The sequence below is a fragment of the Onthophagus taurus genome, chromosome 7 (genome assembly GCF_036711975.1).
Source record: "Onthophagus taurus isolate NC chromosome 7, IU_Otau_3.0, whole genome shotgun sequence".
In the NCBI taxonomy this organism is placed as follows: Eukaryota; Metazoa; Arthropoda; class Insecta; order Coleoptera; family Scarabaeidae; genus Onthophagus; species Onthophagus taurus.
The window spans coordinates 1,733,963-1,753,122 of record NC_091972.1 but is presented as its reverse complement, the minus strand read 5'-3'; the positions used below and the strand labels follow the sequence as shown (position 1 = coordinate 1,753,122).

At 31.6% G+C, this 19,160-nt stretch overlaps 4 protein-coding genes across 4 annotated transcripts in view; 2 read left to right on the top strand and 2 right to left on the bottom strand.

The window, feature by feature from the left end:
* Positions 1 to 1,155: 1,155 nt before the first annotated feature.
* On the top strand, positions 1,156 to 3,248 carry LOC111421793 (dipeptidase 1-like). The gene is made up of 11 exons (XM_023054982.2): positions 1,156 to 1,373; positions 1,430 to 1,505; positions 1,559 to 1,721; positions 1,769 to 1,901; positions 1,952 to 2,102; positions 2,157 to 2,211; positions 2,262 to 2,438; positions 2,492 to 2,579; positions 2,637 to 2,712; positions 2,763 to 2,907; positions 2,959 to 3,248. The coding sequence occupies exons 1-11, from the start codon at positions 1,355 to 1,357 to the stop codon at positions 3,058 to 3,060; spliced, it is 1,185 nt and encodes a 394-aa protein (XP_022910750.2). The 5' UTR covers positions 1,156 to 1,354; the 3' UTR covers positions 3,061 to 3,248.
* LOC111421792 (structural maintenance of chromosomes 5) lies at positions 3,063 to 17,995 on the bottom strand. The gene is made up of 10 exons (XM_071197423.1): positions 17,594 to 17,995; positions 16,556 to 16,717; positions 15,686 to 16,487; positions 15,426 to 15,633; positions 10,968 to 11,254; positions 10,538 to 10,919; positions 10,283 to 10,476; positions 6,210 to 6,392; positions 3,231 to 4,136; positions 3,063 to 3,155 (listed from the first exon to the last, which is right to left on the bottom strand). Exons 2-10 carry the CDS (start codon positions 16,624 to 16,626, stop codon positions 3,081 to 3,083), a joined length of 3,108 nt encoding a protein of 1,035 aa, XP_071053524.1. The 5' UTR covers positions 16,627 to 16,717; positions 17,594 to 17,995; the 3' UTR covers positions 3,063 to 3,080.
* The window catches only part of LOC111417432 (chromosome bows), a 142,738-nt gene continuing 135,021 nt past the window's right edge, over positions 11,444 to 19,160 (bottom strand). Inside the window, exon 22 of the transcript XR_011640924.1 lies at positions 11,444 to 11,453. The gene's annotated coding sequence lies outside the window, so the exon portion shown is untranslated. The remainder of the gene's footprint in view (positions 11,454 to 19,160) is intronic.
* LOC111421794 (mitochondrial ribosomal protein L54) lies at positions 16,886 to 17,479 on the top strand. The gene is made up of 2 exons (XM_023054984.2): positions 16,886 to 17,053; positions 17,105 to 17,479. The coding sequence occupies exons 1-2, from the start codon at positions 16,951 to 16,953 to the stop codon at positions 17,416 to 17,418; spliced, it is 417 nt and encodes a 138-aa protein (XP_022910752.1). The 5' UTR covers positions 16,886 to 16,950; the 3' UTR covers positions 17,419 to 17,479.

Sequence of the window (19,160 nt, the reverse complement as noted above, 5' to 3'; positions counted from 1 at the left end):
TAGTTTACTGTCAAGTATTACCCCTAGGTATTTAGTTTCTGTTTTGAGGTTAATAGTTCTGCTTTCAATGGAGGGTGCTTTTATTTGTAGCTTCCTTCTCCGAGTGAAAGGGACTATTTCGATTTTATTGGGATTGATGCTGAGTCCATTGCTTCTGCACCAAGTACTGGTGAGTAGTAGGGCTTTCTGCATTAGCTGAGTTATGATTGAATCATATTTACCTCGGTTTGTGATTACCAGGTCATCAGCATACCCTTGTATCTTAAATCCGTTTTTAGTTGGGGTGTTCATCAAGTCATCAACTACCAGGCACCATAATAGAGGCGATAGCACTCCCCCTTGGGGACATCCTCTTAGCGCCTTTATAGTCAGCGACTCGCCTCCCAGACTGGCTGTGATCTGCCGACTTTTCAACATGGCTATACACCACTTGATTGTCGAGGGATGTATGTCTTTTACGTTTAAAGCCTTCTCTATGGATTCATATGAGGTGTTATCAAACGCACCCTCTATATCTATGAAAGCACAAAGGGCTATCTCTTTGGTTGCAATTGCCTCCTCTAAGGTGCTAGTCAAAGCATGGAGAGCGGTAATTGTTGATTTTGCTTTCTGGTAAGCATGTTGGCTAGGGTGGAGTGGATTTGTGAGAAGCACTCCATTCCTTAGGTATTGATCGATTACCTTTTCCATCCCTTTGAGGAGAAATGAAGTTAGGCTAATTGGTCTGTACGCCTTGGGGTCCGCGTTTGAACGCCTACCACCTTTAGGTATGAAGACCACCTTTACTTTCCTCCATAAAGTGGGTATACAGCTAAAGCTGTAGCTAGCTATATATAGGGATATTATTATTGGGAGAAGTTCTTCTAAGCCTTTTTGCAGAAATAGGTATAGTCTTAGTTCTACATACTAGTAATAGTGCTAGTGTAAAACTAGAACTAACACTATACCAAGAACTAGAATCATTCGGCTTTAGCCGTTTTTTAGAGACGTGTGGCTAAACCCAAATGATTCTAGTTTTAGGTATAGTCTTAGTTCTACATACTAGTAATAGTGCTAGTGTAAAACTAGAACTAACACTATACCTAGAACTAGAATCATTTGGGTTTAGCCGTCTTTAGAGACGTGCGGCTAAACCCGAATGTTTCTAGTTCTCAGTCTAGTGTTAGTTCTAGTATTGCACTAGTACTAACACAAGACCTAGAACTAGATTTATTCGAGTTTAGCCGTCTTGAGAGACGTGTTGCTAAACCCGAATAATTTGTATTAAACAAATCAATAATTTGTCACTGTTAAAATGTTTTGACGTTTATAAGGTTATCATTTTTAGTTGAAATGATTCAACATATTAATTACGATGATTATATTTTATATAGGTAAAATAATTAAGTTAAAAAAGTATTTAATAACTAAAAGTAATCTTCTTTTTAAGTTTACGTGTTAAATTATTTTTTAAATAAGAATTCATTCTTGTGCCATGTTTTAGATGAAGTGCCACTTATTGATGGGTAAAGTTATTGAAAAAATTCTTCTATTTTGTATAAAATCCTTGCCTTTTTAGTCATAATGATCTGCCTAATAATTTATTTGAAAAACTCGGTAACGAAATTACTAATTTCGAATTTGACAAAGATTTACGGAAGGATGTTCGATTTGGTAGGCAAAAATGCGATTATTGTTACACGGATTTACCCAGATTACGAAGAGGAAAAGTCGGTGGTCAGGTAAAAATATAAATAATTATTTCAGTAAAAATAAAATCATTTTAAAGTTTTTTGTTGCTTATGTGCCCTGTGAGAGTCAGTACAGAGATGCCGTGGCAAAAACTTTGGAACAAATCGATGTTATAAAACGATTAGTGTTTAAATATCCTAATCATTTGCAATTAGTTACATCAGTCGCTGGTAAAATCTTAAAAAAATCAACAAAAGAAAATTAAATAAAATTTTTTTAGGTATTTGGGATGCATTTAATAAAAGTAAACTTGCTTGTCTGATATCAGTAGAAGGAGGGCACTCAATCGATTCAAGATTAAGCATTCTCAGAATGTATTATGAGCTAGGTGTTCGATATTTAACATTAACACATGCATGTAGTACTCCTTGGTTATTTATTTATGTTTATTTTTTAATTTCAAATATTAATAATTATTTTTTTAGGGCTGATAACTCTTGGGAATTACACCCAATTAAAAATCTCACAAAATTCGGAGAAGTAAACTACAAATTTTATAACAACAAGTTATTTTTTGTTTTGATTTTTAGATCATTGTAAAAGAAATGAACAGATTAGGAATGTTAGTTGATTTATCGCATGTTTCTCCACCGGTAATGGAACGAGCTATTAGAATAAGTAAAGCTCCAGTGATATTTTCTCATTCCGCAGCTTATTCTTTGTGTCCCCATAACAGAAATGTTCCAGATAAAATATTAAGAATGTTGGTAATATAATTGCTTATTACCACTTACAAAAATAAATATTTAAACTTTAATAGAAATTAAACAATGGGATCATCATGATTGTGTTTCATAACGAATTCGTTACCCCCAATGTTTTAGAAGCAACCTTAGGAGACGTTGCAAGTAATGTTTTTTTTATTTTTTTACAAATTATGTATGTTATTATGTTATATTTTTAAGGACAGATTAATTACGTTGTTAATTTAATCGGGATTAATCACGTTGGAATAGGAGCTGATTACGATGGAGTACCTTTGTAATAAACATAAAAAAATTAATTTATATTACTAAATTGTGCTATTATAGCATGCCAAAAGGTTTAGAAGACGTATCAAAATATCCAGATTTATTTGATTATCTCAAAAAACGAAATCCGCGAAGGTGGACGTCGGAAAATTTAAAAAAATTGGCTGGATTGAATTTTTTACGAGTACTAAGAACAGCTGAAAGAGTAAAAAGTGATTTAAACTTTAACAATTTATCAAACGTTTCCTCTTTTTAGATTAGGGATAGACTTCGGGGTCAAAACGCGTATGAAAATCATATACAAAAATATGATCTACAAAAAATAGGACCTTTAGCGTTTAGATGTAGAACAGCATAGAATACTTTATTACATATTTATTAAAGATTTAAAAAAGGACCACTATAAACGCAGTGAACCATCATATTTCTGACGTAACTTAATTTTGGAATTAACTGAAAAATAATACATTTTTTTAAATTAATTAACTATAAAGGCCGTTAAATAATAAACCCTTAAATTTTACTTACTTTAGGTGTAACAAGAATATATTGGGCTGTATTTGGCTGAGCGGCAGTTTCAGTAAGTAATCTAAAAATTCTCCTTTCGTTAGTTTCATCCATTCCTTGATTTATTTCATCAACACATCTAAATGGGACCGGTGTTAATTCTTGCATTGATAGCATATAAGTAGCTGTAGCCACAGCTTTTTCACCACCACTTTGCGTTAAACTGTTTAATTCTTGTAAAGGTTCCCCGCTTCGATACGAAACTTTAACCGAAATACCAAAATTATCATAATCTTTTGGATTATCCCCTTTGAATACAGTAACTTCACCCGCACAACCCATTCGTTCATAAGCCGCTCGAAATTTTTCATTAATCTGACCGATTACGTATTCCAGTGGCTCTAAATATTCGCGTTCGAGTGTTTCAATTTTTCGTTCCATTAAATCACCATCTTTATTGGCATTTTCAACTTTTTCTTCTAATTGTGTAGCCAATTGAACTTGTTCTTCATATTTACGAATTTCGTTTTCGTCGGCCGAGTTTAAACATTCAATTTTATTTTGAATCGTTTCTTTTTGTTCGTTTAACTTTTCAATTGTATCGTCAAGTTTATCGTATATTTCACGGAACGGTTCGAAACCATCTTCAGCTGGCGTAAAACCGTTCGATAGCTTCTTAGCACGTTCAAGTGATATTTTAGCCTCGTTTGTTAATGTATTTAAATAGCTTGTTAAATTATCGTAAAGTTCCTGTTCGCGTTTAAAAGCATCCTGAATGTTTATTATTTCATTTTTTAATGTTATTACTTTATCTTTTCCGTATCCTAATTTTAATTTCGTTACATTTTCTATTACTTTGTAATTATTGTACTCGGTCATGTATGTTTTAAGTGGTTTATTTTTTTCTTTCATTTTCTTAATTATAATCTATAACATAATAGTTATTTATATTACAAGTGGGCTAGAAACATAATTCGCATAATTTTTTAAACATAATTTTTTAGCAGTTGTGTAATCACATATAACATTTTATTTCCGACTGCAAAAAATTACTTAAAAATAAATTTTTTTAAAAAGATGTATTTATAAAAATATTTTGAAATGATTGTTGACAATTTTGAATTAATGTCAGTTTCAATAACATGTTTACTCATCTGGAATAAGTGTTTCGAAATGCAAGAACATAACAATTAATGTTTATAATGGTTTGTTCTAATTGGGCTACAAATGCGTTCCGTAATGAAACCAGTGCGGTAATGAACTTCATTACGTAACTTAAATCACCTCAAATGAGTGTGGTAATGATGACTTATCCAAGCAGTCGTAAATAAAGAAATATTTTTTAACTTAAAATGTACTTTTTCGAAAACTGCTATTAAAAGTTGACTTTTGCGTAGTACTTAGCGACCGTCAAAATGATAGTTTTTTGTCAACAGGACGAAAAAGTCTTTTTTGTAATTCGCTACGGTAATGGAAGCTATAACAGTACTCAAACGGGTGCTGTAATGAGACTCCTTACAGCATCCGATGCTGTAATGAGATTTTAGTAACATTTTATGGAACCAGTTCAAGTTGGTGACATTGCGTCATTAATTTTTCTAGTTGTCAATGTGACAATTTTTGTCTATGGATGTTTAAACACGTTCTTAGCATCGAATACAAAGTCCACAATGATGAGAACATTGAACACTGAGCAATTTCTCTTATTTTGGGAGGTGTACATGAAACATATTTTCAGGTGAATACATTTTGTGTTTTGACAGTTTCTAATTGTCGATTCAAATTTCTATTTTCAAGTGTTACGATGTTACCAACTGGTGCATACCTATTTCCCTACATTGTCAAAATTTATTTTATTTTTGTTAAAAAAAAAGGATAAAAAGGCGAATTACAAAAAGTAGCATAAAAAACACGTTTCATAAGACTTAAAGCACTCATTAATTAAAAAAATTATTCAATTAACAACTTGAATTCGTGCATTTCAAGCGTGTCTTACGAAACTTGTTTTTTAATATACTATTACGTCCAGGACGCAAAAGATTTTTTTGTAATTCGCGACGGTAACGAAAGCTCTAACAGTACTCAAACAAGTGCTGTAATGAGACTCCTTACAGCATCTGATGCTGTAGTGAGATTTTAGTAACATTTTATGGAAGCAGTTCAAGTTGGTGACATTGGGTCATAAATTTTTCTAGTTGTCAATGTGACAATTTTTGTCTATGGATGTTTAAACACGTTCTTAGTATCGAATAAAAGATCCACAATGATGAAGACATTGAATACTGAGCAATTTCTCTTATTTTGGGAGCTGTACATGAAACATTTTTTTCAGGTGAATACATTTTGTGTTTTGACAGTTTCTAATTGTCAATTCAAATTTCTATTTCTAAGTGTTACGGTGTTACCAACTGCTGCATACCTATTTCCCTACATTGTCAAAATTTATTTTATTTTTGTTAAAAAAAAAGGATAAAAACGTGAATTACAAAAAATAGCATAAAAAGCACGTTTCATAAGACTTAAAGCACTCATTCATTAAAAAACTCGTGGCTTCGCCACTCGTTTTTCAACTTGAATTCGTGCATTTCAAGCGTGTCTTACGAAACTTGTTTTTTAATATACTATTACGTCCAGCTACGACAATCAAAGAATTTGATACTATTAATTGTTAATTTATTGTTATGAACAAATTATAAACACAAAATAATCAACATTTAATTGTTTTATCATTTCATTTCACGTTTAAATGCAAATTTATAATAGTACATTTGTTCAATATGTGAGGTTAAATCGATGTGACGTTAAGTTTTTGACATAACATTAAATGAATTCTAAATGTCATTATACAGAATTTGGTCTTTTTATTAATTCATAACTTTAGAATACGCAGTTTTCGAAAAAATGTTGTTTGATACACGACAGCGAAATTCTTTTGCATTCCGCTATCTTGTATCAAAAATAACTATTAATTGACAACTTAACACGATTGTATTTACTTACATTAATTTTCTGTTTAGTTTCAGCTTCAATTTGAGATACAGTTTGAGTATCATTTTTAAATTGTTCGAGTATTTGATGATATCGGTTAATTTTTTCTTCAATCATTCGTAATTTTTGATGATCTTGTTTTACTGAATTCATCACATCCTTTTCTTTTTTAATCATTTCCATTAGTTTTCCAACCTATAATTTACAAAATTATATGTTGTATCCTTCAATTATAATATATCATTTGTATTATTTAAAAAAAATGACAAGTGGCCCATATCAACAAAGTTAGTTTAATGCTAGTGTTAGTTCTAGTTTTAGTTTTTATTCAGCATCAAGTTGTTGTATATTTTTATTGAACTAAAATTAGAACTAACACTAGACCTTGAATTAGAATCATTTGGCTTTAGCCTTTCGTTATATGATTCTAGTTCTAGGTATAGTGTTAGCTCTAGTTTTACACTTGCACTGTCACTAGAACTAACACTATACCTAGAACTAGAATCATTCAGGTTTAGCCGTCTTTAGAGACGTGCGTCTTTAGTGACAGTGCAAGTGCAAAACTAGAACTAACACTATATCTAGAACTAGAATCATTTGGGTTTAGCCGCACGTCTCTAAAGACGGCTAAACCTGAATGATTCTAGTTCTAGGTCTAGTGTTAGTTATAGTTTTATATTTGCACTGTCACTAGAACTAACACTATACCTAGAACTAGACTCAGCTGGGTTTAGCCGCTCGTCTCTAAAGACGGCTTAACCCGAATGTTTCTAGTTCTAGGTCTAGTGTTAGTTCTAGTTTTACACTAGCACAATTACTAGTATGTAGAACTAAGACTATACCTAGACGGCTAAACCCGAATGATTTCAGTTCTAGGTGTAGTGTTAGTTCTAGTGACAGCGCAAGTGTAAAACTACAATTATCGCTACAATACCCGCACGTCTCTAAAGACGGCTAAACCCAAATGATTCTAGTTCTAGGTAGACTGTTAGTTCTAGTGACAGTGCAAGTATAAAACTAGAACTAACACTAAACCTAGAACTAGAAAGTTTCGGGTTTAGCCGTGCGTCTGAAGACAGAATTACTACTATGTAGGACTAACACTATACCTAGCACAAAAATCATTTGGGTTTAGCCGCATGTCTCTAAAAACGGCTAAATCCGAATGATTCCAGTTCTAGGTATAGTGTTAGTTCTAGTGACAGCGTAAGTGTAAAACTAGAAATATCACTATATCTAGAACTAGAATCATTCGGGTTTAGCCGTTTTTAGAGACGTGCGGCTAAACCCAAATGATTCTTGTTCTAGGTATAGTGTTAGTTCTAGTTTTACACTTACGCTGTCACTAGAACTAACACTATACCTAGAACTAGAATCAGATGACGAAAGCCTTACCTACCTAGACTAATTAAAATGCAGGGTGGTTATGATGAAGAATAATTTATTGAATTCGGTGCTGCATATGTTTGAATTTTTTAAAAATCGTCATCAGGCGCGACGTCTTAAGTTTGTGAAGAATCAAAAGGGGTCGTCATAAAAAATTATTTTTCATTACATCTGTTAGCGAGCAAGTTGAAAGTTGAAGTTAATATAAAGACTAAAATAAGAATGAATAAGAGAACAAAAACAATCTTAAATGAAAGTGAAAAATACAAGCTTAAATTAAATCAATAATAAAACGTGAAATCCCTTTAAATAAATAAAATTAAATGAAATTTAAAACATTAATAATGAATACGTGAGAAGGTAATTAAATTTAATATTCTTAGTATTGTAGTTTTGAATCTAACTTTATTATCTATTTAATTAAGTCTAACTAGTTTCGGCCCATGGCCATCTTCAAAGACTAATGTCATAAGAGTTAACTAAGATGTCATATTGCAAAGTATTAAGTGTAATTGTAAATATTTTAAATAAAATTACTTTGAGGTTACGACAAACAACAGATCGATACGTTAAAAAGAACGTTCTTTTAGCATTAGTCTCTGAAGATGGCCATGGGCCGAAACTAGTTAGACTTAATTAAATAAATAATAAAACCAGTTTTAAAAGTACAATACTAAGAATATTAAATTTAATTACCTTCTCACGTATCAAACGACTGGTATAATGGATTTTAACTATAATTATCTATTAATAGTGAATACTATCTCTTTTCAACATGCAAGCCAAAAAGGCAAAAACGCAAAAAACTAAAATAAAATCCAAAATAGAAAAACGTCCATTCTTCAAGACGGCATGTTGCAGAGTGACGACCCCTTTTGATTCTTCACTTGCGAAATGCTACCCCAAACTGACGACGTCGTGCCTAATGACGATTTTAAAAAAATCGAAACATATGTAGAACCGAATTCAATAAATTATTCATCATAACCACCCTAACTTTTAATTATTCAATTTTATATGATGAATCTGGAGAAATCAATAGCTATTTTACCTAGACTAGTCTGAAGACGCACGGCTAAACCCGAATGTTTCTAGTTCTAGGTCTAGATTTAGTTCTAGTTTTACACTAGCACTATTACTAGTATGTAAAAATAACAGTAGAAGTACAGTCCTAGAACTAAAATCATTTGGGTTTAGCCACACGTCTCTAAAGACGGCTAAACCCGAATGATTCTAGTTCTAGGTTTAGTGTCAGTTCTAGTCACAGTGCAAATGTAAAACTAGAATTGAATCTGAAGACGCACGGCTAGTAGACGAAGTGTTAGTTCTAGTTTTAGTTGCTATTCAGTGTTGGGTTATTATGCATTTGTATTGAATTAAATAAAATTGAATTAATTAGTGTTAGTTCTAGTATTGCACTAGAACTAACACTAGACCTAGAATTAGAAACATTCTGGTTTAGCAGTCTTGAGAGACGCATGACTAAACCCAAATGTTTATCCACACATATCTGAGTTTATGATATACAGTGTGACCCATTTGAAAGCGGAGCACCCTTATAAAATCTGTATTTATTACCTGATTTCCACAAATTCTTTTTTGAATTGTAGAGCGTAAGAAACTATACCTTAGGACAAAGAGTCATATTTTTTTTTGAAAAAACCAAGGCCTACTATTTCACTTTTTATGTGCAAAAAATGAAGAAATCGTATTAGGAAATTTTTTACAAAAAATCTGAGTACACCACTGCATTAAGGGTCGTTACAAATAATTGAAAAATATAATTTTTTATCAATTAATTTCATCAGTAACAAATGTAAATAGTTTTTGTATTATTGTCTGTATTTTATTACCTTTTTTGTCATGGTTTATATCTAGTCTCCGATATTTCTGGTGGTTTTTATGATCTTCAGAAATAGTAGTGGCAGTAATTATCACCCGGAAAAAGTACTTGGACATGATTTATGATAGGTCCTCCTAGGGAACTAGGTCCAGGGACGCACTTCTTTTTTATTTTATTTTAAATTCAACAAAATAAAACAGAAATGTAGTAAAGAATATAAATTTACTTATACTTAAATGATTAAAAAAAAAAACAACTATTAATTTATAATATAAAAATTAAAACATATTTTTTATAATTATCTTAGAATTAGTGTGAAAAGATTTTAAAGTTTATAATAATAATCATAAATTATTTAAGCAAATGTACTTTTTAGATAGATTTAAATAAATTGTTGTATTTTCACACAAAGTAATGTTCAAGTTCGTTATATGACTGTAATTAAGTCATAAAAACCACCAGAAATATCGGAAACTATACTAGATCAGATCAAATAAATTCATAAAAAATTATATTTTTCAATTATCTGTAACGATTTTAATTTCTAACCATTTTTCTAACCATGATGAAATTTGGTATATGCCCATTTCAAAAGGCGTTTAATGAAGTGGTGTACTCAGACTCTTTTTAAAAAGTTTCCTAACATCATTTCTTCATTTTTAGCACCTAAAGTGAAATAGTAGACCTTGGTTTTTATAAGAAAAATATGAGTCTTTGCCCGAAGGTACACTTTTTTATGGTCTACAATTCAAAAAAGAAATTGTCGAAATCGGATAGTAAATACAAATTTTACGAGGGGGCTCCACTTTTAAATGGGTCACACTGTATATATATGGGTTAAAATAATAAAACGTACTTGTTCATTTAACGATTTTTCTTCAGAAATCAAATTTTCAAAATTTCGTTTATGAACTTCTAATCTGCTTTTCACTTCATTAAGTTTTCTTGTATCAATAGAAATCGAAAAACTTCCATCTGTACTAATACTATCTTGTTTGCTAATTTTTTGATTTGTATATTTCGAATAAGAAATAGAAAATCTACTTTTATCTAAAATACGCAAAAAAATAGTTCAATAAAGTTAATATATTTTGTTACACATTGAATTTACCGCTAAAAAATAATCGTATATCAGCAGGAATAGCCTCAAAATGATTGTTTGTGCTTTCATTTCCAATTGGAATTTGATGAATGCAATAATTTTTACACAAATACTTCATAATTGCTTTTGGGCCAGTCACTAAACTGTTCAAATACGCAAAAAATCCGTATTTTTTTAAATGTTCAATCGGAATTTTTGGTTGATACATATTTAAGTTTTGATCGTTACGATCTTCCGAATATAAAATGTTGACGCTAAAATTATGTTGATCTCTAAGCACCCGAATTAAAAGATTCATGTCTTGCTTTTCTGTACAAACAAATGCAATTTTATCTCTTCTTGCCACAACGTTTTCAAGATATAAAGCATGTTTCGGATCAATTACATTTAACTACAAGAAAAAGGTTTATAAAAATAAAATAACTTAAAACTAATTTACTTCTAATATCATTGGTTCATAAACAGTTCCAATAAAATCTAGTTGGTTTTGTCTTAACCACATCACAGCTTGGTAAGCGCCATTATCAAGTCTTCTTAAATACTCCAAACGTTGATCTTTTATATTTTCCATATTACGAAGATGATTTTCCATACCCTGCCTTTCATACATATTATTTCGTTTTAAATCTTCGTATTCTGATTTCTTATTATCCAAATGATTACGATCACCCATTAATTTTGTGAGATTTTGATTAACATTGGAGATGGAAGATTTCATTTCATTTTCTGTATATCAAAAAATAGAAACACATAAAATTGGGATAAAAACATTTAATATATTTTATACTCGGTGTTCAGAAAATTGAAAAAGCTTTAAATGGTACAAAAGTAAAGTGCATTTATTTGAGAAGATAAGGAAATAAGTTACTAGGAAAAGTTGTTCAAAAGTAAAAAGTAGTCTCTAATACCAATTTTAGAAAAGATACTTTTATTTATTTGTAATAATTTTTGTACTAGTAGGCGTTGATAATGACAAGCTTTATTGTATTGTCAGCTTAAAATGCTTACTTTAAAGCAAAAAATTTTCTTGGTGCAATGTTATGGGAAAGGCGAAAAATGTTTTCGTCGAGTTATTCAGGAATTTAATGAAAAATTTTTCTGAGACTACTTGCCGTAAAATAATTTTGAAGTTTTCAAGCACTGGGTCATTGTTGCGAATACCTAGAGAAAAGAAGAGATACGATGAAAATGATGCAAGCACATTGTTGGCATTACATTCAATAGAGGACCCCCGAAATTATCATTAAGAAGAAGAGCTGAAAATCTCCAATTTGTTAAAATGTCGCAAATTCAGAAGATATTAAAACACAACAAGATACATCCATACAAGCCTGTTTTTAATCATGACGATGACGCAAAACGTTTGGATTTTTGTTTGTGGGTTGGCTGTATGGAAAGAGGATTTCATAAGAAATAATGTTTTCTGATGAATCAACTTTTTTGACCAATGGTGTTGTGGCTTCGCAACATGCACAATATTGGAATGACTCTAATCCGCATTTTCGAATACCACAGAGGCATCAGTACTGTGTTAAAGTAAACGTATGGTGCACCATTTCTTATTACGGGATAATAGAGCCATACTTCTTTGACACTACTTGTAACGCGAATAGTTATTTAGCTGTGTTAAGAAATTCCCTCGACGGTGAATTAGACAATCTTTCATTAGAAGTTCATTTTATTTTCAACAGCAAGATGGATGCCTAGCACAGTATTCGGCAACGGTTAGACAATGGTTAGACCATACGTTTCCAGACCACTGGATTGGAAGACAAGGACCAGTTCAGTTGATCACAAATGAGTAAATGCAGGCCGACTTTTTCGAAAATTGGTATTAGAGACTACCTTTTACTTTGGAACAACTTTTCCTAGTAACTTACTTCCTTATCTTCTCAAATAAATACACTTTACTCTTCTACCACTTAAAGTTTTTTCAATTTTCTAAACACCGTGTATAAAATATATTAAATGTTTCTATCCCAATCTTACTCTAAAAACTAGCAAAATTTTTTATCAAGATTAACCTTTTTCGATAAAATTAAAAATAAAAAAGTTTTTCCTATTCAACACCTTTTCCGTGGACATACTGTATAACTACAAATAGAAGTCAGTTATCAATGAGACTCCTTTATTATCTTGCTGGGGATCAGTCTCAAAGATAGAGTGCGCAATAAAGAGATCTGAAGGAGAACTAAGATCACAAACATAGTGGCGAGGATTGCTGGCTTGAAGTGAAACACATCAGATAAGACAACTTTGAATGGCTGAAAAAGATTATCCAGTGAAGGCTTTAAACAACAAAGCAGAGTGTTGGAAGACCGCAACAAAGATGGTTGGATGACATCAAGAAGTGGCCCATATCAACAAAGTTAGTCTAACGCTAGTGTTAGTTCTAGTTTTATTGTATATTTTTATTGAACTAAAACTAGAAGTAACGCTAGACGTACAACTAGGAAATTTATAGAATGTTTGTAGTTCTAGGTCTAGTGTTAGTTCTAGTTTTACACTAGCACTATTACTATGTAGAACTAACACAATGATTCTAGTTCTAGGTATAGTGTTAGTTCTAGTAACAGTGCAAGTGTAAAACTAGAACTAACACTATACCTAGAACTAGAATCATTCGGGTTTAGCCGTCTTTAGAGACGTGCGGCTAAACCCAAATGATTCTAGTTCTAGGTATAGTGTTAGTTCTACATACTAGTAATAATGCTAGTGCAAAACTAGAACTAGAACTAGAATCATTCGGGTTTAGCCGTCTTTAGAGACGTGTGGCTAAACCCAAATGATTCTAGTTCTAGGTATAGTCTTAGTTCTACATACTAGTAATAGTGCTAGTGTAAAACTAGAAAAACTAGAATCATTGTGTTAGTTCTACATAGTAATAGTGCTAGTGTAAAACTAGAACTAACACTACACCAAGAACTAGAATCATTCGGCTTTAGCCATCTTTAGAGACGTGTGGCTAAACCCAAATGATTCTAGTTCTAGGTATAGTCTTAGTTCTACATACTAGTAATAATGCTAGTGTAAAACTAGAACTAAGACTATACCTAGAACTAGAATCATTTGGGTTTAGCCACACGTCTCTAAAGACGGCTAAACCCGAATGATTCTAGTAAGGTATAGTGTTAGTTCTAGTTTTGCACTAGCATTATTACTAGTATGTGGAACTAAGACTATACCTAGAACTAGAATCATTTGGGTTTAGCCGCACGTCTCTAAAGACGGCTAAACCCAAATTATTCTAGTTCTAGGTATAGTGTTAGTTCTAGTTTTACACTTGCACTGTTACTAGAACTAACACTACACCTAGAACTAGAATCATTGTGTTAGTTCTACATAGTAATAGTGCTAGTGTAAAACTAGAACTAACACTACACCAAGAACTAGAATCATTCGGCTTTAGCCATCTTTAGAGACGTGTGGCTAAACCCAAATGATTCTAGTTCTAGGTATAGTCTTAGTTCTACATACTAGTAATAATGCTAGTGCAAAACTAGAACTAACACTATACCAAGAACTAGAATCATTCGGCTTTAGCCGTCTTTAGAGACGTGTGGCTAAACCCAAATGATTCTAGTTCTAGGTATAGTCTTAGTTCTACATACTAGTAATAGTGCTAGTGTAAAACTAGAACTAACGCTATACCTAGAACTAGAATCATTTGGGTTTAGCCGTCTTAAGAGACGTGTGGCTAAACCCAAACGATTCTAGTTCTAGGTATAGTCTTAGTTCTACATACTAGTAATAATGCTGGTGTAAAACTAGAAGTAACACTATACCTTACTAGAATCATTCGGGTTTAGCCGTTTTTAGAGACGTGTGGCTAAACCCAAATGATTCTAGTTTTAGGTATAGTCTTAGTTCTACATACTAGTAATAGTGCTAGTGTAAAACTAGAACTAACGCTATACCTAGAACTAGAATCAATCGGGTTTAGCCGTCTTTAGAGACGTGCGGCTAAACCCAAATGATTCTAGTTCTAGGTATAGTGTTAGTTCTAGTGACAGTGCAAGTGTAAAACTAAAACTAACACTATACTTAGAACTAGAATCATTTTGGTTTAGCCGCAGGTCTGTAAAGACGGCTAAACCCGAATGTTTCTAGTTCTAGGTCTAGTGTTAGTTCTAGTTTTACACTAGCACAATTACTACTATGTAGAACTAAAACTATACGTAGAACTAGAATCATTTGGGTTTAGCCGCACGTCTCTAAAGACGGCTAAACCCGATTGATTCTAGTTCTAGGTATAGCGTTAGTTCTAGTTTTACACTAGCACTATTACTAGTATGTAGAACTAAGACTATACCTAAAACTAGAATCATTTGGGTTTAGCCACACGTCTCTAAAAACGGCTAAACCCGAATGATTCTAGTAAGGTATAGTGTTAGTTCTAGTTTTACACTAGCATTATTACTAGTATGTAGAACTAAGACTATACCTAGAACTAGAATCGTTTGGGTTACCCCCGTCTCTTGGGTAGCCACCCGTCTCTAAAGACGGCTAAACCCACAACAATTAAAACAAGAATTAGACCTAGGACTAGAAAGTTTCGGGTTCAGCCATCTTTAGAGACGCACTGCTAAACCTGAATGACTATACATAGTAATAGTGCTAGTGTAAAACTAGAACTAACACTAGACCTAGAACTAGAATCATTTGAGTTTAGACGTTTTTAGAGACTTACAGCTAAACCCAAATGATTCTAGTTCTAGATATAGTGTTAGTTCTACATAGTAATAGTGCAATAACCAGAATGTTGGAAGACCACAACAGAGATGGTTGGATGACACCAAAAAGATTGAGGAGAGAAATTGAAGAGGTTTACATACAGGATTGGATAGAGACGCGTTGAGAAAAAAAGACTAAAGTTTTTATTGAAACAAATTCTTACCATTTCCATATTTTGAAATAATTTCATTTTTATCATTATACAAAGCTTGTCTCTTTTTTGTATAATTTGCTATATCTATATCTCGCTGAGACAACTCTTTTAATTGTGATTCCATCTGTTGTTTTTGACCATTTATTTCTTCATTTAATGATGTTATTTCTGTTACTAAGCTTGTGATTTTTGCTTGTGTAGTTTTCATTGATGTATCCTTAAAAAAATTTTAATCAATATTAAATTTTTATTGATATAATTAAACATACTGTATTGTTAATTTTTATTTGAAATTGTTTTATACTTTCTTGAAGCTCCCTAACAAGTTTTTCTTTAGGTTCTAAGTCCTTTTTTCTATTATTCAACAATTCCCTTGCTTTAGATCTATCTTCTTTGACTTCGTTTCTTTTTGAAACAATTTCCTCATAATTTATCCAAGCAATCTTCCTATTAATATCTTTAACTGATTTAAGATACCCTTTCTTCTTCTCCAAGTTTTTAACTTTTCCATCTAATTGCATAATAAGATTTTTAGCAGCTTGTAACTTTTCAATGTTTTTCTCTAAGTTTTTATGGCTATTGTTGAAATCAATCATAGTTTGAACTAATATGTCTTTCTTTTGTACTAAATCCTCTCTGCACAAAGCAATTTTAGTCTGTTTTAGCAAATCTTGTTTATTCAACTTTGAAAATTCTTGAACTCGATCTTGAGGCAAAAATTGACACAAATTATTTATTTGAATATTAAACTTTGTTGTGTAATCTTTCACATCGTTTATTGAAACTTTCTTGTCATCTATTTTCCATTCTGTGTGATTGGATGTAGTAAATTGTCTTGTTATCAAAACATTTTTGGAAGACTTGTTGGGGTCGTACAAAATAATTTGTATCTTTGCTTCTGTACAACCGTGCTTTACATACTCTGAAACTCTAGTTCCACGACCAACTTGTTTTGGATTACCACCTAATCCTAAAATAATTGCTGCAACTATTGTTGATTTTCCTGTACCGTTTGGACCACAAATCACATTTATATTAGGCCCCATTGATAGACTTGCTTTTGTATATGTTCTAAATACAAAGTATAATTATTATAAAATAAAGTTTTTTCTTTAATATGATGAAGATTTTTAACTTACACAAAGTTTTCCATAACTATATGCAGTATATTTCCTGGCCTCATATCATTTATAGTTTGATCAACTTCCATATTTTCTATAATAAGCGTTTTTGGCTACCGATGTTTAAAAAAGTTAACCTCAAACCAATTCAAAACCAGTGTCAAACAATGCCGTTACCAACTGTAATAATGGTATTACTTATCTGTCACATTTCGACTAATTACGCAACAGAAATTTTATTTAAAATAAACAAAAACATCATCATTTTAACTTTACTTTAATTTAATTACATCTTATTAAATATTTAAATTATATTAAAACTAATACAAACTTTAAGTTTTTAGGTTGGTCATATCTGACACACACCTGATACATTGAGGTTATGTTTTTAACAATATACAATATTAATTAAAATGAATTTCTTGAATAAAATAACGTATTTTAATAAAACGATTATTTTTTCACCAATCAATCGGTTAATACTTCAAAGGAATTATGCAAAAAAAGATACCGCAGGTAACTAACCTCAAAATGAATCTGAAGAAATACGATTATGTATAATTTTAGCTGTAAGCATGCTCGGAACTGGTATGAAAAAGAAAAAAGGGAAATTAGGGCCAGTGGCTGAAAAAAAAATCTTACCTGTTGAAACGGACGTGAATAAATTGGTTAATTTTGTTTGCGGATCAAATATATTAAAGACAGGAGAAGATGTAAAATTGTTACCTGATAATGAATACCCAGAGTGGTTGTGGAATTTAAGAACAGGGCCAGCTCCTAAATTAGAAGAATTAGATCCTAATAGTTTAAAATATTGGAGAAAAGTGAGGAAAATGGCTTTAAGAAGAAATAATAAATTGGCTTCTTTAAAGAAATTTTAAACAACCATCCCATAATTTATTAATTAGTTTAAAATAAATAATAAAAAATTATGATAATAAACTGCCTTTATTTCCAGAGTAAAGAGAACAAAATAATAATAGTCACTGTATGCAAAATAAAAATAACCAAAAAAGAAAATATAACAATATTTAAAAAGAAAAATAACTTAAATACCTGTAAATCCTAAGGCGAAGTTCAGAATGCGCCCATAACATGGCCAGCTTCTGCTCTTCCACTTAACCTTAAAATAATTACACTTTTATTCATTCCCAGTACATGCCCACTCCTAAAATTAAAACTTAATTGATTCTGCATGATTGACTTATAATCTATCTTATATATTTATGAGCAATAAAAATAATATAATGAAATAAAACAAACAAATTATTCCACTTGCATTAAATTTAGATTGATCCACTAGACAAGCAAACAGGAAGTCACTGTCTCTCAAATAAATGCCTAAACAATAACATTCTGAAAGCACCCTTCCTTTTGGCTTTAATGGTGACGGGGATAGAATTATACAGCTTATAGCCACAGTAGCTAAACTCACGAGAAAACAGAGCTGTACCATGAGCAAGCAGATTAACATTTTAATTAGGCGAGCTGATTGTGACAACCTTATGATACAGAACTGAAGCCTGTAGAGTATAATGATTGTGAACATTCAGCCAAGTTAACTCTTTAAGCTTATGAGAGATTCTTTCAAATTTTTTTTATTTTTAATATATCTTATGCAAGCGTTCTGCACTCTTTGCACTCTCAATCTATCCATGGAATCCAAACATGGATAGTAGACAGGAATACAATAATTAAGCAAAGATAGAACAAAACATTCACCAAGCATCTTCTTCATTTTTAAATTAAAAATATCTTTGAAAGATTAGAATTTGAGTATGATTATGGACAACAGTTTTCGCTATAAGAAGCATGCCTCCAACTGTATATCCAGGGCTTATTATCATCTGAGGATGTTGTTTCCTCATCGACACTACCTTGGTATTCATCTGAAAAAGATGTTGTGCGAAGCCTCTGTTTTGGCTCAATTCACTTATTGTGCTGAGGTCTACCATCCGTGCATTGACGTTAACACGTATTCAACGAGTGCAAAATTCGTGTCTTCGGTATATATATATATGGAATTAGAAAATATAACAGAATATCTTATAAACTGAAGGATGCGGGATGGCTAAATATGTATCATCGTAGGAAAGTGCAGTGTTTGTGCCTATACCATAAAATTATAAACTATAAGGAACCACAGTATCTCTACCAACTGATAACTTTCCGAAATGATGTCCACCGAATAAATACGCGATTTCGCGGAAGACTGTCGCCACTCTTCTATCGTTTGTCTTTGTTTCAGAGGTCATACATATTTCAAATAACTTCGAAATATAATGAGGTGGACGATAATTGCAAGGGGTTCTCACTAGGAAGGTTTAAATTTACACAGAAAAATTCTTGTTTTCTTGAACAATGTCTACATGGGGGCAAACGCTGATCTGACATGTTTTGCAATCTTGTTGTTGTATCAAGCTGTTGCTTTGTAATTTTTGGCCAAGTCATGTATGTTTTTTTTATACAATTAAGCTTATTTTTTAATAAAGGCATTTATTATTATTATTATTTGAGTAGTTTCAATTTCAAAAAACAAACACTTAATATTTTAATAATGTGCTGTTTGTACCTAAAGGCATCTTCAACAACTAGCCCAAGATTCCTTGCCTGATCAACTATA